Source organism: Peromyscus eremicus, chromosome 23 (assembly GCF_949786415.1).
Source record: "Peromyscus eremicus chromosome 23, PerEre_H2_v1, whole genome shotgun sequence".
NCBI lineage: Eukaryota > Metazoa > Chordata > Mammalia > Rodentia > Cricetidae > Peromyscus > Peromyscus eremicus.
Window position 1 is genome coordinate 26,731,421 of NC_081438.1, and position 20,656 is coordinate 26,752,076.

Sequence of the window (20,656 nt, forward strand, 5' to 3'; positions counted from 1 at the left end):
CCCCATCTTCTGCATGTCTGGGGCCGAGCTCCCCTCCCCGCGGTGCCTTCGCCCCTCTGGGCCGCCAATAAACTGTTACAGCCACTAGAGTCTGCGACTGGCGGGAAGTTGGGGCGGGGACCGAGTCTCTGGGACGCGGGGAGCAGAAGCCCCGGGATTGGCGCACACTGCTGCACCTTGCCGGCAGCATCCGGCGGAAGCAAGTCCTGGACCCGCCCCCCTTGGGCGGAGCTTGCGACTGCGGAGCGAGCCGGGCTTGCCGGCGCCTGTCGGAAGGTTTGCAAGTCGGTGTCTACTTGTGGCGTCCCTCCTGCTTCGTGCTTCGGCTCGGTGAGGGTTCCCCGGGTCCGCGCGCTCACCCTGCCCGCAGCTAGCCCCAGAAAAGACCGGGAACCCGGAATTCGCCCCGCCTCGGTGACGGCTGCCCCACTGAGCGCCCTGGAGCTGCTGCTCAAAGACGTGCACCTGGGCCTGGCTCTGCCCGGCCAGGGTCCCGCCCGCCTGGCGCTCCTCTCCGGCCACTACCTTTACTATCACTACGGCTGCGACGGCCTGGATGACCGCGGCTGGGGATGCGGCTACCGCACCCTGCAGACACTGTGCTCTTGGCCCGAGGGCCAGTCCTCGGGCGTGCCTGGGCTGGCAGCCATACAGGCTGCCCTGGAGGACATGGGCGACAAGCCCCCAGGGTTCCGGGACTCTCGGGATTGGATCGGCTGTGTAGAGGCCAGCCTCTGCCTGGAACACTTCGGAGGACCTCAGGGACGCCTATGCCACGTGCCCCGTGGAGCCGGAATTGTGGGAGAACTGGAGCGGCTCTATTCCCACTTCCTGGAGGGCGGCGGCCCAGTAATGGTGGGAGGGGACGCAGACGCTCAGTCCAAAGCCTTGCTGGGAGTCTGCGAGGGGCCAGGTAGGGACACCTATGTCCTGACACTGGACCCACACTACTGGGGCACTCCGAAGAGCCGTAGTCAACTGCAAGCTGCTGGGTGGGTGGGCTGGCGAAGGGTAAGCAGCGTCTTTGATTCCAATTCCTTCTACAACCTGTGCTTGACCAGACGCACCTGATCAACGCACCCAGCCTGCACTGTGAGATAGGCACCTGTTACTTCTCACAGGTGCCCAGCAGACAAGTCTTTTCCAGCACCAAAAATCTGGGACAGGGCAATGACAGGCAGGTGGATCTGAGTTCAAAGCCAGCCTGAAATTCTAGGCTAGGCAGGGTTACAGAGAAAGATACGGTTCTCAAAATAATAATAAACTGGTATAATTCAGCTTACTATGGTCCAGCCTGTGTCTGGGAAAAGGCATACAGCACACAGTTAAGAGACACTACCGAAGTGCTTTTACTAGCAGGAAAAATAACGTACAAAACAATTCTCAGCTGATGGGGTGAAGTAGTCGGGTAGAGATGGTAACGATGTAAAGAGGGCAAGAGGACGGCTCAAAAGAAATCAACGTCATCTGGGGCATCCAGGTCCCGGTACTCCACGATGGCCCTCGGGTCTCCTCGAACCATCCTGGGAAATAAAGGAGTGTGATGAGACACAAGTCCCTGGTCAGAGGAGGGGAAGAAGCCTGGGTCCCTCTCCTTTCACGCTCACCTGTTCCGAGGTTTCCCAGGATATCCTTGGCCTCGAAACGCATCATAGTTCCCGCGGCCGGCACCATATGGAGCATGGGGGTATGGAGGCCCTCCTGTTGGGACTGCAGGGCGGACAGCACCAGCTATGAGAAAGACCCGGGTTGAACTAAAAACTGACCTCAACCTCAGCCTAGCTAAGCTGTGTAACCCTCCTCAAACACCAAGGCCCTGCATCGCCTTTCCAGACTCACCTCCATAGCCCAAGATGGGAGGCCGGGGCTGACCATACGGCATCAAGCCCTGTGGTGTCTGGTGTGGATAGGGAAGTCCTGGGGTCAGGCCTGGGGGGAGTACAACATGGACAGGAACATGAATTACTGCGGGGGAGGGAAGGGGGTGACAGGAATTCTAGGAATAGAGCCTGGGGATTAGTGGGTAGACTTCTCAAGGACTAAGGACTCAAAGAAGAGATGTGGCAGCCCCCATGGATCGTATCTTACTCTGGGCAGGGCCAGGGGGCTGAGCCGGCTTGATCTCGGGCAAAGCTGGGCGCTTGGCATCTGTGAGGAAGTTGTTAAAAAATGCCACCTCCTTCTTCACCTCTTCGATCTTCTCTGCGTGTTTATTGAAGATGTGTTTGCGCACAAACTCAGGGCCCTGGGTGAGAGAGGAGGGGATGAGGACAGAGCACACTGCAGTCCCTTCCCTCCAGTTCCCCACCTGGAAGGTCACAGGCCTCCTCCAGTCCTTTGGGGGTCCTGCTGCCCCCAGGCCACCTCCCAGTCCACCCACCAATTCTCTTCACATCCCAGACCTTGAATTTCTTGCCACTGAGAGGACATAGCCACTTATCCTTGCCCAGTTCCTGCGTGTTGGAGGTGACAAACTTCTCTACTTCCTGCTCAGGGTCTTTGCGACCCATCTTCTGGGCCTCTTCTTCAGAAAGGGATTCGCGCACACTCAGCAGTGGAGTCAGTTTCTCCTCAAATGTCTTCTGCCACTCCAGCACTGTGTGGAGGACAGGGCAGGATGAGAGGGAGCTGGAAGCAGGGGTGAGGAGGGACAGAAGACAGACTTGGGGGAGCTGGAGTGTACCTTCTCCGTGACTGATCCGGTTGGGAGGCATGGGCCCCCGGACGTGGATTATGCCGCAGCGGTTAGGCATCTCGTCCTCATTGGGGTACTCACAAGTGTTGTAATAATCCAGAGAATGCACAATGCGCAGATAGAGAAGGAGTTTATCTAAGACCTGAGGGAGGGGACACACAAGGTCAGGACTCAGCCCTGCACCTCTGGCCATACTACCCCAGGTGGTCAGAACCGGCACCTTGATCAGCTTCTCATCCCTCTCCACATTGATCTCTGCTGGATTGCCTTCCTTGGGAGGTTCCTCAGGAGGGGGCCCTCCACTGCTCCCCAGAAGCTCCTCCTCCTCGGCACTCACTTCCTCAATCAGGTAGTCAGTGATGTTCTTCAGGATGGGGTTTTGCGAGGGCAGACTCTAACAGGGATGAGACGGCCAATGAGGCGGAGAAATCAACCCAGAAACTGAGACCGGGGTGGGGGATGGGGGTGGGGTGGGTGGGTATGTGTGTGTGTGGGTGCGCTTCCTACCACTCGCCACAACCCTAGGCTCTTCCTTCCTAGCCCAGAATGACTGCGCTGCTGTTGGGAGCTGAGGGAGATACCACCCAGAGGGGCAAATAAGGGAGGTTGTGGGTGGGCCCCAGGGGTCATGAAAATAAGAAAATGAGGTCAGATGGCAGCTCACAGGGGTACTCCTGCTCTATACTTTACCCAATTCCCACTACTGAACTAGGGGGGGGAGGGAGGGAGGGAGGGAGGGTGGGAGGGAGGGAGAGGGAGGAGGCACAAGGAGCCCTTGGGTGCACTGGAAACAAGCCCTGGGAGTCACTGACTGTGGGCACGGGAGGTGTCCCGGGCTCCGAGGCCCAGAGCTGGGTCCTGTCATCCAGGGTGTGGACCAGCTTGGCGGCCAGCTTGATGTCGTTGCGCACTATCTGTTTGTGCTGTGTGATGCCGTTGATGTTGCGGACACGCCGGGTCAGGTCTCTGTTCACACCAGGACTCAGTTCACACTCGCGGAGCTGTAGGGACACAATCAACAGCTGGCCAACCACTACCCCTGAGGACTGGGCCCTATCTATAACCTTGGTGGTTAAACCCAAACTCCCCAGGGACGGGGACCCGAGGGGTCAGAGCCCCACAGCTTCTCAGACAGAGTGAAGCAAGGTGAACCTTCATGGCTACAAGTGGTCACGGAGGGGTGGACAGGCAGGGCCTGGCGATGCTCCCTGCAGCCCGGGCCCAGCACTTACTCGGATGTTCTGCAGGTTCCAACATATCTCTTTAATGTTGACACTGCGGTCAAAAGTCACCCAGCCACGGCGAAAAAACCTACAGAAGAAAGCTTGTCAGCGCAGTCCTGGACGGAGCCAAGGACCCACTGCCTCGTCTCCTCGCACCATCCCAAGGTGTCCAGCTCCTCACCTCCTCTCGGGCTGGGGCTCTGACAGTGCCACTCGCATAAAGCCTGGGTATCTTTTACAAAGCTGCAGGAACCAAGAAAAGACAAGCCAGTGACTCGACTCCCTCCCTCATCTCCACTCTTTAGAACCTGAACAAGTAGCCTTCACCCCCAACACCCAAGAACCACAATGCACACCAAACTAGGCCTCCCTATGGCAAAGGCAGCCTCACCCCAACCCTGCCCCCAAGACCGATGTCCCCACTCACAGAGATGATCTCTGCCCTGGAGATGTTGGGGGCGATGTTGCGCATGAAGAGCGAGCACGTCTTGTGCAGGGGCCGGGGCTTACACTCCAGCCCCGCAGCAGCATCCTTAGGTTTCTCCCTCTCCTCCTCCTTGGGCTTCTCCTTCTCCTTAAGCGCTTCTTCTGCGCAGGAAGGAGAGAGGAATTGGTTCGGGATTCTTTACTTGGGTGGAGCAGCAGTCACAGCAGACATCACCCCACAGAACCCCTTCCCACCAGACTGTCTCTGCAGCACGCTCTCGCTCACCGCCCCCCGCAGTAAAACAAAGGAGCGCACCAGCCTCCTCCTTCTCCTCCTCGGCTTGCCCACTCTCTGACTCGGACTCCGACTCCGACACGCTGCCCTCATCGAAGCTGTCATCACCGCTGTGCTTCCGGTTCCGCTTCTTGCTCTGTGGGAGCGGGAGCAGGTCAGTCAAGACCCCGGGATCCTCCCACACCCGGGCCTCCCGCACACACCTCACCTTTTTGGGTTCCTTCTCAGCTTCTTCCTTCTTCTCCTCCTTGTCCCCGTCGGCCTCAGACTTCTTCGTCTTGTCGTCATTAGAATTGTCATTTTCAGCCTGCAGGAGGAGACGGTCTGAGAAAGCCGATCTCTCCTGCTGCTGCTGCTGCTGCTGCACCAGGACCCCCAGACCCCCCATCCCCAGGTGGAGGCTCCAGCTCCCTCAGCCCGCCTCATTCATTCGGTTCGTGACCTGTTTGCCCTCTTCTTTCTTCTCCTCCTTATCGTTGACCTTGCGCTCTCCGTCCCCCGGACCTGCTCCAGCACGGCCTTCCTCTTTCTTGTTGGCCTCCCCAGTCTTGGCGGCCTGTTCCTCCTCTTCCTCCTGCTCCAGGATTCGGAGATCATTCTCCGTGCCGCCTTCCATCTTAATGACAGCTACAACGACAGGAGCAGAGGTCATACCCCACAAACTCGGGCTTCCACTCCCAGCCAAGCCTCCCGGCCGCTAAGCCCACACCTGCATCTAACATCTTCACAATGGCATCAGCTTTGTCTATGTCCAGGAGAAGGTTATCAAACCAGCCGCTCTCCATGAGGGACAGAAACACCTTCAGTCGGTTCTGCAGGGCCCCCCGGGCCTCCTGCCGACGCTTTCCCACCTCATCAGGGTGGTACTTGGATCTGAACCTGAGGAAGAAGCAGCAGGGTGGGAGAAACAGCAGTTACCACAGGCCCAGGCCAGGCTGTGGGGAGGGGCCCAAGGAAGGCGGGGCCGAGCCTCTCACCCCACAGAAGGTAACAACATCCACAAAGGGGTGCACTACAACCACCCGACAGCCAGAGGAGCCAGAGGTCATGCTCTGGAAAGATCTGGGGAGAACCAGGAACTGGGAGCTGTTAGGAGGACCGCGGCTCTGGTCAGGCCAGGGTCAGGAGGGCAGCTCGACCGCTGTGGGAAGCACTAGTGTGCGAGCGTCTCCACTCCCAATGCTTCAGAGGAAAGCTACGTGAGCAGGAGCCCCGAGAACCTCCCTCTCCTGGCCAAGCCCAGACGAGGTTCCCGCCAACTCCCTCCACCCCAGGTGGAGCCAGAAGGAGACCTGAAGTGGACCAGATAGAAAAGGCCAAAAGGCAGGACACCTTTCTTCCCTGGTGGGATGATAAGGCAGTGAAGGGACAGGAAAGAGCAAAGGGTGAGTGAGGCCAAGTGCCCGCACAGCCTGGGATAGGCCCGTGGGAGAGAGAGAGAGAGGGCTGGAGGGTTAGGGTCTGGGTGGAGTGTGAAAAGGAAACCAAAGCAGAAGCAATTGGGGTATGAGAAAGAGAGAAATGGGGGGATGTAAGGAGGGCCCAGAAATCTAAAACAGACAGATGACGAGTTAAGAAGACAAAACAGGAAGTGCTCAGCAGAGAGCAAGGACATGGACAGAGAAAGATGAGAGGCTCATGAGTGGTCCAAAGACACACAGGGCAGTCAGAGGGGCACACAAGGACAGGACAGGACAGGCTGAGCAGAGAGGAAAGCCGCGGGCGTCACCTCCAGGATCTTTACCTTGGCTGCTTGGTCAAACAGAGCTCAAGATTTAACTAGTGGCGCCCAGGGCCCATGCTGGCTGGCGGGCTGCCCGCTGGCTCCTGGCTGGGGTGACCGGCCTAGATGCCCCGCCCCCGCGGGCCTCCGCGGTGGGGGCCCTGACTGACTAGCTGCCTAAGCAATACGTTCAGCTAGACCACTGCATTGTGCACAGCGGTGCCCTGCCTGTCTGCCTGGCCGGGCCCCGCCGCTCTGCCCAGGGGCTCATGTATGGGCTGGGTATGGTGGGGGTGGAGGTGGGTTTGCTCCGAGCTCCGTCGATGAGCGGGTGTAGTTCCCAGTTCTGGCTCTTTTCAAGGAGGAGGAGCAGAAAGAGGATGAGGAGGAGGAGCAGGAGAGGGGAAAAGATGGTTGATTAAAATTAAAACATCCACATAAGGAAAAAAACTCAAATTCTTTTTTCTGTCAAACGACCCTGAGATCTCGGCTCTTCTTGTCTGGCTTCACTGGTCGCCACACTGGGTCCTGGTGACTGGGGACGACAATGACCCACACCAACACGAGGGCCGCAGTCTTTGCGCTGCCCCAAGAGGCTAAGGAGCTCTGGTCAGCCGCCTGGAAGTGTCCCAGCGGAGAAGGGAGGTGGTGGGGTCCCACCACCAACACTCTCTCCCTCCCCTCCCCACTCCCAGGAAGTGCCATGTTGGGGAGGCTGGAGGAGGACAGGGCTGCAGCTCCTCCGGCCAGACCAGAGAAAGGGGCCGGGGCGGGGAGGGGGGGCAGACAAGCAGGGGCACTCACCACTCCTCGTCTTTATGAGCCAGGAAGAAGTCCTGCATCTGCTGCCTTCTGAAGTCGAGCTTGTAGTCATTGTAGCGTTTGACTGCCTCAGTCTCGTCCACAGAGTCATCGAGGGACAGGAGGAACTCTTTGAAGGACTTCATTATGGGTGGCGGCACACCCAGGTCAATCTCTGCAATGCTGCCCAGCCTGGGGGGGAGGGGGTGGAGCCTAGGGAGTCAGACACCCGTCCTTTGCCCACACACCCACCACCCCAAGCAGTAAGTGCTACACCTCACAGGCACCCACAACCTAGCCAGCCCTCTCTGCAGTCCCAGACACTCCCCGAAACCTGGAAATTCCCTTCTCCCCAGAACCCCCAGCTTTACCTGGCCTGGATAGGCAGGACGTGGTGCTGCATGATGTGGACGTCTGGGTGGCCCCAGGGCTGGGGGGGGCCGTAGGTTGGTCCCCCACCCCCCCCAGCATAGGGCATGTCATAGCCACTGTGGTATGGGTCAGAGCTGTGCTCATCCCTGAGGGTGGGGACACAAAAGTCAGACACAGAAAGAACCAGGCCATCTCTCCAGAACATGGACAGGGAAGAAGAGGGCACACGTAGGACGGAGTCTCTCACCCAAGGGATAAAGGGACAAAGAAGGCTGGTGCGTGGGATGACTGAGACAAGGAAGCAACCAGCTCTCAGCAGCAAGAGAGGAGGGCTGAGAAAAGGGATGCCACCTCACCAGTCTCTCCGCATGCGCTTCTGTGGAGGGCTAAGCTCGTGGCGAGGGGGAGAGAAACGCTCCCTTCGGTTCCGGTCATAGTCTCGATATTCACCCCGACTGCGGCGCTCGCGACCACGGTCCCACTCTCTGGAAGTAAGAACAAATCACAACAGTAAAGACGGTAAAAGATGGAGATGTGGATGCACTGGTGGAAGGCCTGTCTAGAACACACAGGCCTAGCTGCGCAGTGGTGGTGCATGCCCTTGATCCCAGCGATCAGGAGGCACGGACAGGCCAATCTCAGTGAGTTTGAGGCCAGCCTGGTCTACAAAAGGAAATTCCAGGACAGCCAGGGCTACACAGACAAACCGTCTCAAAAAAAAAAAAGGAAGAAAGAAAGAAAGCACAGGCCTGGGTTCCCTTCCCTACCACTGCACACGAGCAAACAAAAAACCCAGTAGCTTGTCAGCTGTGGTGGCTCACACACAAGCTGGCCTGGCCCTCCCTAGGTGAGCAAGCTGATCCTTCTGAACCCATCTCCTGCTTCCATTTCCCGAGTGCACAATCACAGGCACACATCACCACACCCACCTACCTCAAAACGACCCGTTAATACCTATTTCTCTATAGCTAGTGCTTCCTGAGTTCGCTCCACACGGAGCCGGGCCATGGCCTCAGGCCTGCTGCCCTGTCCGATAACTTGAGGCGGCGTCCCTAAATTGCATAGTGAACTCACACTGTACACTAGGCCGCACCTGAAATGGAGATCCTTCTGCCTCCGTTTCAAGAGATGAGATTATAAGCTTCTATCACAAAGGTACTTGGGGAGGAGCACTGTCCTCATCAAGGTCTGGCTTAGAAGAACTTCTACAGTGATAAGATGGGAGGAAGACAACCGTCCCCACACACGCATGTATTATCATGTAAGGAACTACTTCAATGGCTGTTTCAGATAATGTGGGTTATGCTTTCTGGCTTCTGCACAAAGTTAACAGAATCATGCTATGCTGGCAGAGCTTTCAAACAATTAAACTCAAGCAATCCTCCTGTCTCAACCTCTCAAGCAGCTGGGCCAGGGAGGTTTTTTTTTGGGGGGGGGGTATTTATTTATCTTTTAGACAGGGTCTTTCTATGTAGTCCTGGCTGTCCAAGAACTCACTATGTAGATCAGGCTGGCCTCAAACTCAGACATCCTCCAGTGCCTGACTCCTGGGATTAATTAAAGGTGTGAGGCACCTTGCCCAGTTCTCTTTTTGTTTTTTGAGACAGAATCTCAAAATCTGTAGTCACGGCTGGCCAGAACTCTCTACTTAGACCAGGATTGTCTCCAACTTGCACAAATCCTCCTGCATTTGCCTCAGGAGTGTGATTACAGGTATGAGCTCTCTCCTTGAAAGAGGTAGTTTAAGAGTGAATTGAGGCAAGCAAGGTATAATTCTAACACTTGGAAAATGCAGGCAGCTATCTAGTAAATATGAGAGCAAACTGGGCTACATAACACGCTATCTCAAACAATGTTAGTTGGACTGTTTTACCAGAACCACACCAGCAGGCCAGGGCTGTAGCTCAGTGGTAAAACACTTGCCTAGAATGTTCAATGCCCTTCTGTTCATTGTGCTACCAGCTCTTCGGGCAGTTCCTGGTGGTTCTCACTATATAGTATAAGATGCATTTCACAGGGTATGGGGGACACACGCCTTCAATCTCAGCACTTGGGAGGCAGAGGCAGAGGCAGGTGGATCTCTGAGTTCCAAGGCCAGCCTGGTCTACAAAGTGAGTTCCAGGACAGCCAGGGCTACAGAGAAACCCTGTCTCAAAAAACAAACAAGATATATTTCATAAAAGACCGCTCATCTCAGAACAGTCTGACACTAGGACTCTGTCAAGCTCATACTGATAGATACAAGTTTTCCAAATTCTGTTTCTATCCCCAAGTTCCATTAGCAACAAATATTAACAGCTTTCTTCTAAGTAACAACTTCTCTTCACTTACTCTCCCTCACAAGTCTGCTTAACGCTAAGTAAGGGTGAAGCCCCCGTGTTGACACCTACGTAGAACAGCACCTTCAGGCTCCCTGGCAACCACACAACTGCTCTGGCCGCAGGCAGTGACTGCCGCCCCACACAGCACACACAGCACACACAGCACACACAGCACAGTGCTCTGTTATGCACACTTCCCATCCCTCACTCATCCTTCTCATCATCACCAAACCAGAAACAAAGACTCAACGTCTATGGGGACACTAACTGATGTGCTCTCTTCAAGCTGGTGTCCTTGTCCTGAGCTTTGTGCCAAGGCACCTGAGGCTTTAACCAGCATTCCTGCAGCACCACTAACAAAGGCAGCAATGTGTCCAGACAGTTGGGGAACCACTACACCAAGCATGTGTCTGAACTGTGTCGTGCCTACTGACCTCAAGCTGTTCACATCACCTGTGCTAAGGGAATTCCCTAGATATCCAGCTAAGTGACCCCTTCCCATGGCTCTCCCCAACACTACACTTACACCTTGAACACTATCTGCTCCTTAGAACCTGGTTCCTCCGCAATGACCCACCACTCATGTCTATTTGTGGCATGTACCCAAAGTCACTCTGACCTCACACTACTAACCTCTGAAGGACCTCATCTAGTGTCAGACTCAGAAAAGCAACTTTGAGCTTCTTCTTTCTTGAAGAAACACGAAGGAGAGCTGGGTATAGTGACTCACTTGTAACTCCAGCACTCAAGAGGCTGAGGCCTAGGAATCAAATGGTAGCGCACAACCATGTCAACTCCAGTTCCAAGTATACCACTCTGTTCTAGCTTCTTACAGGCATCAGGCACAGCATAAATACAGGTAAGATAAAACACACAAACATTAAAAAAGAAATTCTTTTTGGTGGTGGTGGCACATGCCTTTTAATCCCAGCACTGGGAAAGCAGAGGCAGCTGCACGCCTTTAATCTCAGCACTCAGAAGGCAGAGCTAGGCGGATCTCTGTGAGTTCGAGGCCAGCCTGGGCTACAGAGCCAGTTCCAGGACACCAAAACTACACAGAGAAACCCTGTCTCGAAAAAAACAAAACAAAACGACAAAACAAATAAATAAATAAATGATGCAATTTACAAGTAATAAAATGCCTAAGTACAAAGCCCTGGGTCCCATCCCAGGCACAGCTTAAACAAGGATGTGGTGGTGCATGCCTGGAATCTCAGCACTGGGGAAGGCAGACAGAAGCTTAATGTCATCCCCATCTACCCAAAAAGTTCCAGGCCAACAGGGCTATAGGAAACTCCATCTTTCCAATGGAAAGAAGGGAGGGAAAGGAAAGAAATGCAAACTCCTGATGCCCGTACAAAGACTGATTTTCCCACTGAAACTTTTTTTCCTAACGCTTCCATCTGTTTATTCGTCCTTATTGTTCCGGTTTAAGATGGGGGTCTGTGGCCTTAGGCCTGCATGAAAGATGCAGTGGTCCATCCAACCAGCTGGGTTGGGCTCCTGTCCACCCCTACTTCTGGCTGTCGCTTTGATCTAAAAGGCCTCTCAAAATCTAAGACAATGGTGAATAGACTGAATCACAGAAAAGAACGGTCCAATGGTGGATTACATCCTAACAACATTGTATAAGGGAAAAAGATGCAAATACAAGGAGGACCGGAATAATGCCTCGGAGTGGAAAGGCTGTGCATGGGGGGCGGGGTACGTTAAGACTGTCTCACCGGTCACTCCAATCGTCCCCTCGCCGTCTTTCATCTCTTTCCCGGGATCGGTCATAGTCGCTGCGCTCCCTTCGAAATTTGTCCCTGCGTCTTCGATCGTATTCGTCATCACTGTCACCCATAGTGCTGTCAGAGGAGGCCTGGGGCCCGGCGGCGGGTGGACAAGGTGATGATGAACAAGGGCCAGAGGAGGGACAGTCCCCCGGGGGCAGCACGCCCGCCTCCCTCCCGCCGAGGCCGGCCTGCCATCCCGGGCAGGGCGATCGCTCCGACAGTTTCACTGTCCCCAGGGCTTCCCCCTGGTCCACCCCCGACGCCCCCGGGCACAGTCCTCGCCTGCCGATCCCGCCACCCGGGCCTTTCCTTCCCCTCCCCCACCTGGCAGCGGTCGGGGCCGTTGGAAGCGCGCGCCGGCGGGCTTGTTTTCCGGGCGGACCGGAACGCGCGACGACGGGGTCGCAAGGAAGGCTGGAAGGAGACGCGGGGGTTCTCGGGCCCGGAGGCCGAGGAGAGATGAGAGGGAGACCGCGGAGGGGAGGGGGGGTCCCGCGCGTGCCGTGCGCCACCCCCGGAGCTCGGCTTCCAACTAAAACAAGCCCCCCGACCAAACTAAAACTCAGAGAGAGGAGAACAAGGGAATGACGGGAAAAGGGTGGAGACGCGGAAATCTCGCGCGGTTTTACGACAAAAATCGCTCAAAGCGCCAGGAGCTACGGAAGCTGAGCGGGACCAAGCCAGGCCGCCTGAACGTGGTTCGTTCCTTTTGAACACGAGGGGGATGGAGATGGAGAGTTTCGCTCCCCCCTAACGTCTCCTGGGTCGGAGCTAGTTTGCATCCAGAGGTTGCGTTGCAAGCGCCCTGGGTTGGGACACTTTTTGACCTCTTCAGGGGTGGATTTGCCCTCTCCTCGCGATGTGGATGGGTTTGAGGACTGTGGATGTCTAGGGAATAATGCATAGAAGCAACCATTTTAAAGGCATCGCCTCCCACCATTTTCTTCTTCCGCAGAAATCCACAGAACGTGCTACCTGCAAAACGCATCCTTCCTGCTTTTCTTGGACAGAGGCGCCTAATAGTGCAAACCGTGCAAATCTCAGTTTTAATGCCCAATACTTTAATGGGAAGCAGTACGTAGCAGTCTGGGAACAACCACCGGGATCCAGTAGCTCCCAGTTTAAACGCATAATTCCCCAAGATAACACTAAGCCCTTCTCAGTGAATAAAATACCAAGCTAAAGAATGGAGCACGACCGGGCGGTGGTGGCGCACACCTTTAATCCCAGCACTCGGGAGGCAGAGCCAGGCGGATCTCTGTGAGTTCGAGGCCAGCCTGGACTACCAAGTGAGTCCCAGGAAAGGCGCAAAGCTACACAGAGAAACCCTGTCTCGAAAAACCAAAAAGAAAGAAAAAAGAATGGAGCACGCAACAGCCTTGCTCCCAGCAAGAAAATCCCAACATGTAAAATGGTGTCTTTACGTTTACGCCGGCCGGTGGTGGCGCACGCCTTTAATCCCAGCACTCCGGAGGCAGAGCCAGGTGGTTGTCTGTGAGTTCAGGCCCTCAAAAAAAAAGTGTCTTTACAACAAGGGGCATTGAAAAATTTAGTACAGTCATGTTGGCACAGCCCTGCGATCCCAGCTACTCAGGAAGTTGAAGCAGGAGAATGAGTTCAAAGCCAGCCTGGACAATTTAGTGAAACCCAGTCTCAAAAGCACTTTCCAAAAAGGTCTGGAAAGATGGTTCAGTGGTTAAGAGCACTTCCTGCTCTTGCAGTGAACCAGAGTTTGATTCACAGCATCCACTATGTCTGGTGGCTCTCGGGCTGTTAACTCCAGTTCCTGGGGATCTGATGACCTCTTCTGGACTACAAGGGCACTATGCTCAAATGTACATATACCCATACATACACACACACACACACACACACACATAGTTTTTTTTGTGTGTGTGTGTAGCCCTGGCTATCCTGGAACTCCCTCTGAAGAACTCTGCCTCCCGAGTGCTGGGATTAAAGGCATGTGCCACCCCACCCAGCTCATCCACACATAATTTAAGAAAAGGGAAGCAGCTGGGCGGTGGTGGCACACGCCTTTAATCCCAGCACTCAGAGGCAGAGCCAGGCAGATCTCTGTGAGTTCGAGGCCAGCCTGGGCTACAGAGCAAGATCCAGGAAAGGCACAAAGCTACACAGAAAAACCCTATCTTGAAAAACCAAAAAAAAGAAAAAGAAAAGAGAAACAGTGGTATATACAGCTCAAAGATAGAATGCTTGCCTACCAAATGAAAAGACCTGGGTTTAGGATGTGAGAAACCAAGGAGAGAAGGAGGCTGGGGGGTACAGTTCAGTAGTAGGGCATTTGTTTAGCATGTATGTGTCCCTGGTCCACCCCAGCATCCTCCTGCCCCCCACCTACAAAAAATGTAGGCAGACACAGTGGCACACGCCTGTAATCCCAGCACTTGGGAAGTGAAGGTCAAAGGATCCAGAGTTCAAGACCAGCCTCAGCTATGTATCAAATTCAAGGGTAGCCTGGGATGCATTAGAATCTATCCTTTATAAAGGTACTTGTCAGACCCTAAGAGGGACAGAGGGATCACCCTGGGAAGGGGAAATAGATAAGATCTTCTGGGTAAACTGGGGGGGGGGGGGGTAGAGAGGAGGGGATGAGGGATGAGAACATGAGGAATCAGGATGGTTAAGTTAGGGGAGAGATGGAGAGGGAGAGCAATGAAAGAGATTATCTTCATAGAGGGAGCCATTATGGGGTTAGGGAAAAACCTGGTGCCAGTGGAACTCCCAGGAATCCACAATTGACCCCAGCTAAGAGTCCTAAGGAGCCGGGCCGTGGTGGCACACACACCTTTAATCCCAGCACTCTGGGAGGCAGAGGCAGGCGAATCTCTGAGTTTGAGTCCAGCCTGGTCTACAGAGTGAGTTCCAGGACAGCCAGGGCTACACAGAGAAACCCTGTCTCAAAAACAAACAAAAAGACTCCCAGCAACAGTGCCTGATCTGGTTTTCCCTGTGAATACTCTCATTGTCATCATAGAACCTTCATCCCGTAACTGACAGAAGCAGCTGCAGAGATCCACAGCCAAGCACTGGGCTGAGCTCTGGGAGTCCAGTTGAAGAGAGGGAGGAGGGATAACATGAGCAAGGAGGGGCAGGATCATGGCGGGGAAACCCACAGAGAAAGCTGACCTCACTCGTGGGAGCTCACGGACTCTGGACCGGCAACCAGGGAGCCTGCATGGGACGGACCTAGACCCTCTGCATGTGGGTGACAGTTGTGCAACTTGGTCTGTTCGTGCGACCCCTAGCAGTGGGACCAGGACCTGTGCCTGGCTCATGAACTGGCTTTTTGGAACCTGTTCCCTATGGTGGGATGCCTCGCTCGGCCTTGATGCAGGGGAGAGGAGCTTGGTCCTGCCTCAACTTGATATGTCACACTTTGTTGACTCCCATGGGAGGCCTTAACCTTTCTGAATGGAGACAGAGGACAAGTAGATGGGGAAGGGGGGGGGGGTAAGGAAGGAGGTGGGGGAGGGAACGAGAGGAGAGGAGGGAGGAGAAACTGCTTGGTATGTAAAATAAATAAAAAGTTTTGTTTTGTTTTAAAAAGTACCTCATCTGGCTTTAGACTATCTCATGGCATCATGGTTAAATGCACCAAGAAGGTCAGGATCACTGGTAAACATAGGACCTACTCTAATGATGCCCTCTGGAAAGTGGCAAAGAAAACTGAAATCAGCTAGCATGTCAAGTACATCGGCTCCTTCTGGGGCAAGACCAAGATGAAGAAACAGGCCATTAGCATCTGGCACTGTGGTTCCTGCATTAGAACCGTGGCTGGTGGGGCCTGGACCTGCAACACCTCGTCGAGGTCAGTCAAGTCGGCCATCGGAAGACTAAAGGAATCGAAAGACCAATAGAAATGGAATCATTTGAGAAATCCCTAGCCTACAATAAATGGGTTAATTTATGATGTAACAACAACAAAAGCATAGGTTAGCAGCCGGGCATGGTGGCCCACACCTTTAATCCCAGCACTCGGGAGGCAGAGGCAGTCAGATCTCCATGAGTTCGAGGCCAACCTGGGCTACAAAGAGAGTTCCAAGACAGACAGAGTTACACAGAGAAACACTATCTAGAAAAACCAAATAAATACATAAATAAAGTATAGGACATCCTTCGTTTTAGGCACAGGACATCGTTCGTTTTAGGCACGATCTCACTATGTAGCCCTTGCTGGCCTGGAACTTACTATGCAGTCCAGGCTGGCCTTGAACTCAGAGATCCGCCGGCCTCTGCCTCCCAAGTGCTGGGATTTGAAGTTTACACGGCGTCACCCTGTAAGATTCCAATGAGGTGCTGGAGAGATGGCTCAGAGGTTAAGAGCACTGACTGCTCTTCCAGGGGACCTGAGTTCAATTCCCAGCAACCACATGGTGGCTCACAGCCATCTGTAATGAAATCTGGTGCCCTCTTCTGGCCTGCAGTCACATATGCTGTATACATAATAAATACATAAATCTAAAAAATTAAAAAAAAAAGATTCCAATGAAACAGCAGACTTAAAGTGCTTTTAAACTCTTCAGGGATTATTATTTCATGAAAAAGCAACGGCGTTTGTCGACCAACAGTAAAGGCAGATGTCGGGGGCAGGGGGTGGGGAGGTGATGGATGGGGGCTGAGATCCCAGCAGGTACTTCCAGGAAGAGTCAACAGTCAGTGGTGACAGTGGCCGAGAGCTCTTGGATGCGCCAGGCACTGCAAGCCTTGCACAGGATGTGCCCATCCAGCGGGTAGCAGCCTTGGCACTCACCCTCAGAGGACAGCAGCAGCCCGCACTCCTGTGGAGAGAAACCACGCCTTCCCGTCAGCCTACGCGCTCGGGTCTTTTCCCTTACTGCTCTCCCGCAGCCTCCCGGCTCCGCAAAGCCCTCACTCCTGGGCCAGGGACCCCCTCACCTCACACTTGTAACAGCCAATGTGGAAACTTCGATCCAGAGCAACGATTCTCACTGTCTCCTCCTGACCTGGTTCTGGCATGATGGCCCCACCACACACTGAGCATCGTGGGGCAAATTTCCTGAGGCGGAAGGGAACCAAGGGGGCTCTCAGGTCCCTCCCTCCCCACAGGAGGCTCACAATGGAGCCCAGTGAAGGTGGAAAGGGGGAGGGAAATGAGAAGGATTGGAGAGATGGCTTTTGGGTCTTGGGGAAGAAAGTGATGTCAAAGCAAGGGAGGACCAGAAGTTAGAGAGACGTGAAGACACAGGCTAGGTCCAATATTCTGAGTTAAGGCAAGACCTGTGGAAATCCTCGATGCAGTGGATCTGGCTGGTGGCATCCACGGTGAAAGGGATGCCATCGAGGCCACGGTGACACACCACACAGGTGAAGCATCCAGGGTGGTAAGCCTTCCCCATAGCCCTCAGGATTCGGTCTAGGATGGGTTCAGAGCACGTGGAACACTTCTCTAAGGTGGCCTCATGGGAGAGAGAGGAAGGAGGGTCAGTGAGGGAAGTCGCAGCAGCCAGGAAGGCACACTGGCCTCCCACACATCTGGAGTGCGTAGTTCCCCGCACAGGAGTCAGGGGGAGGTGGTCTCGGCACGTCAGCATTGCAGCTTCTAGACAAGGAATTTAGCCTCCACACACTTCCTTTTCCGGTAAGATGAGTCAACAGTAATGCCTGCCTCTGAGGAATGTTGTCAGACTTTCACAAATTACCTCAACTCTAAAATGCCTTCTAGCTGGGCATGGTGGTGACTGGCACACATCTGTTTTCCTAGCTCTTGGGAGGCTGAGGCAGGAGGCCCATGACTTCAGGGCCAGCCTGGGCTACATAGTGAGACTTGGCCTGGAAGGAAGGAAAGAAGGAAGGAAGGAAGGCAGGAAGGCAGGCAGGCCGGCCTCCCATTTGAAAGGAACAGCTGTTCTCTGCCTCCCCTCCCCCCTTCAGCTAGTTCCACATTTAACTCCTTGGTCTGGGGGCTGTAGCTCAGTTGGTAAGGTGTTTGCTTAGCATGCACGAAGCCCTGGGTTCCATTCGAACACCACAAAGAACAGATCTGGTGGGACACACTGGGAATCTCCATACCCCACGGATAGAGGCAGGAAATGCAAAGTCTTCCTTAGCTATACATAAGAGTTGCAGGCCAGCCTGGGATACATACTGCCCCCAAACAACTAACAAGCAATCAAAGAAACAAAACCCCAAATCTTCTTTTGGTTAATGGACCAACTGATCTTTGGAAACATGTGCGCCAGGCTGGCTTCAAACCCGCTTTGTAGCTGAGGCTGGCCTCAAACTCCTGATCATCTCTCCTCCAGATAGGCCAGGGCCACCAACCCGTCCAGGCTCCTTCCCTTCTTGTAACTCAGCTCGAGTGCCCAGCTTCAAGCCCCCTGTCTTCTGCCCCATCTGACTGAGTATCTGGCCCTCTCTGGGATGGGAACCCGCCCTGATGCACGGTTTACCCTGCTCTCCCCCAGCCCAACCACTCACCACATAGCAGCTCTCACAATACGCCCTCCTCTCCACAGCATAGAAATGCTGGCCCCGGAGCTGGGCCCGACAGGTAGAACACACAAAACAACCAATATGGAAGACACGGTCCAGGGCCACCACCCCAGCCCCATCGCCAACCACGTCTTCTCCACAGCCACCGCACCGACCTGAGGATTGAGAGCAACGAGATAATCAGTTTGCACGGATCCACAACACGGACCCACCGTCTCCTCCTCCCTCCTCCCAGCCTACCCACCAGGCCAGCTCACCAAAGTACTCCCCGCTGGGCGGGTGGCTCATGTCATGCACCAGTTTCTTGGTCAGTCTCTCTAGCTCCTCTTCGGGAGGTTGGCTTAAGGGGACCTGCAGTGAGAATCGGGGTTTGTGGTCCTGCCTAGTCTCTGACTGATAGATACCATAAATAATCCGCAAGGTCAGGAACCCTGGAATCTCATCTGAGAACATCTCTCAGAAGGCGATGGGGTGGGGTGGGGTGGTGGAAGAATCCTAGCCCCCTCTCTTTGGCCATCTTGACCCTTGACCTCTGAGTACTTTAAAAACCCGGGACTGATGTATTCATTTATTTATTTTTTGAGACACTGTCTCATATACCCTAGGCTGGCCTGGAACTCATTATATAGCCAAAGAGGACCTTAATCCACTGATCCTCCTGTCTCTACCTCCCACCCTGCTTGGTTTATGTGGTGCTGTGGACAGAACCTTGGGACTCCTCAATACCACGCAAGCAGTCTTCCAACTGAACTACATCCCCAGCCCTAAAACCCAGTATTGTAAGTACCACCCACCCAGCCTCCGTGCCACCCAATGTCCAGTTACCTACAACGACCACAACCCACGGTGCTCCCACCCCACAACCCAGACTTACCTGGGGCCCATGCCCGCCTCCTCTTCCTCCTCCTGCTGGGCCATGTATCCCGGCGGCATCCTCCTTAACCCCTGCTCCTGGCTCACGGTGGCTCCTATAGCCAGACCCCCAGACTTCACCACGGCCCGGCAAAGGGAAGTGAGGGCCTGGAGGCGGCCCCGAGGCCTGAGAGGCTCCCCGCCTCGGCAGCCCGCAGCCCCTCACGGGTTGAGCCACCTTCACTTGTACAGGGAAGGCAGGACCAGCGGGCGTGCTGGCCGTAGCGTAGGAGGCTGGGGTAGGTCCGCCATAAGGGGATGCGGGGAGCATAGGGGTTGGAACAGCACCTCCAGTGGGCTTCAGGGAGCCTGCGCGGTAAGCATGGGGTGGAGGGGCCTCAAAAGCCTGGGGAGACAAGCAGTGCAGAAACCGTGAGTAGGACCAGATCCGACGACATCTATGCGCGCCAGGCGGGAACCCCAGGGAAGCAATGATCTCTGACAAGTTCCCACGGGCAAGGCCTGCACGAGCTAGGTGTTCATCAGCTGCAAAGAGGGGTAGGTTAGGTCGGGGAGTGGAATGGGTGGCTTGAGGCTGAGAATCCACGGAAGGGAACTGGCTGGCTGGGGAGTGGGGAAGCAGAAACAGGACACAGGGCACAGACCTGTCGGTCTGGTCGCCGAGGAGGATGACTGCGACCCCCGTCCAGATCGGCCAACATGCTGGTAAGCGAGTCTATCTCAGCATCCAGGCTTCCAGGGCGGATGACGCCCCTGTCTGGCGGGAGCCCCTGGAGACAGAGCCAGAGCAGGGAGAAGAAATAGAGAGCACAACCCTGAGGAGGAGACCCACACATCCTGCCCTCACCTCCAGCACTCACCTGCAGACGCTGGGGTGCTCCGTGGGATCCCACCCAGGCAGGCCCCCGATCGTCTGGTACCCCCGGAGGCTGGTAACATTGTTCGGGTGGGAGGGGGCAAAAGTTGACCCTGGGGTGGGGCTGGAGTGCTAAAAAAAGGGAGAGGAGAGAGGTGGGAACGGAGAAGGGTACCTCGTGAAGGCTGCCCTTCTCGGGGCGCCTCTCCGAGGCCCTCGCGTGCCTGGGGCGTCTGGGAGCGGACAGGAGTCAGGGAAGGCTGGAGCAAGGGTGAGGGCCCCTGGCTGGGGGAAGAGGTGAAGGCGAGCGGCCGCGGCTCTTCCGCCACTCCGGGGTGTGAGAGAGAGGGACACTTACCTGCTCCGTGGGCCGGTGGCGGCCCCAGGGCGCCTCGGGGAAGCGCTCTTCCCTGGGGGGCTCTGGAGGGCTCTGGCTGCTTCGGGGGGAGCCAGGTGGGCCCAGACATGGTCTGGGATGGTTACTCCACTCCAGACAGAGGTCAGGGCCCCCACGAGCCCGGAGCCCGGAGCTTCGAGTCCCTTCCTTCCCCTTCCCGTCCCACGCCCCGCTTGGGACTCCCGCAAAGAAACTTTTTCTTGCCTTTTTTTTTTTTTCCCCTTCCTCCCCAATTTTGGGGACGGCCACGCCCCCTGACGTCACCGCATTCCTAGGGGAGGGTCACGTGGTCCCCTAAGCCCTAATCTGCAAACCCTCCTCTCTCCCCCTCCCCCTCCCGTTAAGAAAGGACCGCCCTCCCCCGGAGCCAAACCACAGGGTGGGCTGCAAACCGCTGCAAACCGCTGCGGCCCAGCAAC

At 55.3% G+C, this 20,656-nt stretch overlaps 3 protein-coding genes, 1 long non-coding RNA gene and 1 pseudogene across 8 annotated transcripts; 3 read left to right on the plus strand and 2 right to left on the minus strand.

Moving 5' to 3' along the window:
* The first annotated feature begins 13 nt into the window (after positions 1–13).
* Ufsp1 (UFM1 specific peptidase 1 (inactive)) lies at positions 14–3,135 on the plus strand. The gene is made up of 2 exons (XM_059249791.1): positions 14–74; positions 188–3,135. Exons 1-2 carry the CDS (start codon positions 14–16, stop codon positions 1,069–1,071), a joined length of 945 nt encoding a protein of 314 aa, XP_059105774.1. The 3' UTR covers positions 1,072–3,135.
* Positions 1,326–12,233, minus strand: Srrt (serrate, RNA effector molecule). Of its 5 annotated transcripts, XM_059248894.1 has the most exons (20): positions 11,959–12,233; positions 11,581–11,720; positions 7,892–8,020; positions 7,535–7,681; positions 7,167–7,355; positions 5,349–5,518; positions 5,082–5,266; positions 4,848–4,946; positions 4,661–4,775; positions 4,346–4,506; positions 4,100–4,161; positions 3,928–4,006; positions 3,508–3,696; positions 2,916–3,089; positions 2,684–2,837; positions 2,403–2,596; positions 2,089–2,245; positions 1,840–1,941; positions 1,608–1,731; positions 1,326–1,523 (listed from the first exon to the last, which is right to left on the minus strand). In XM_059248894.1, the coding sequence occupies exons 2-20, from the start codon at positions 11,700–11,702 to the stop codon at positions 1,448–1,450; spliced, it is 2,628 nt and encodes an 875-aa protein (XP_059104877.1). In that variant the 5' UTR covers positions 11,703–11,720; positions 11,959–12,233; the 3' UTR covers positions 1,326–1,447. The 5 variants fall into 5 exon arrangements, with proteins under 5 accessions (XP_059104877.1, XP_059104880.1, XP_059104878.1 ...); XM_059248897.1 differs by lacking the exon at positions 11,959–12,233 and having other exon boundaries at positions 1,608–1,710; positions 1,840–1,929; positions 11,581–11,952; XM_059248895.1 differs by lacking the exon at positions 11,959–12,233 and having other exon boundaries at positions 1,840–1,929; positions 11,581–11,952.
* Positions 12,021–12,825, plus strand: LOC131897885 (uncharacterized). The gene is made up of 2 exons (XR_009375820.1): positions 12,021–12,332; positions 12,590–12,825. It is a non-coding gene; the product is annotated as an uncharacterized LOC131897885 (long non-coding RNA).
* Positions 12,826–15,213: 2,388 nt separating this feature from the next.
* On the plus strand, positions 15,214–15,597 carry LOC131898517 (large ribosomal subunit protein eL43-like; annotated as a pseudogene).
* Positions 15,598–16,163: 566 nt separating this feature from the next.
* Positions 16,164–20,570, minus strand: Trip6 (thyroid hormone receptor interactor 6). The gene is made up of 9 exons (XM_059249021.1): positions 20,199–20,570; positions 19,845–19,972; positions 19,629–19,754; positions 18,986–19,369; positions 18,369–18,462; positions 18,097–18,266; positions 16,897–17,075; positions 16,555–16,675; positions 16,164–16,436 (listed from the first exon to the last, which is right to left on the minus strand). The coding sequence occupies exons 1-9, from the start codon at positions 20,305–20,307 to the stop codon at positions 16,305–16,307; spliced, it is 1,443 nt and encodes a 480-aa protein (XP_059105004.1). The 5' UTR covers positions 20,308–20,570; the 3' UTR covers positions 16,164–16,304.
* Positions 20,571–20,656: the final 86 nt, after the last annotated feature.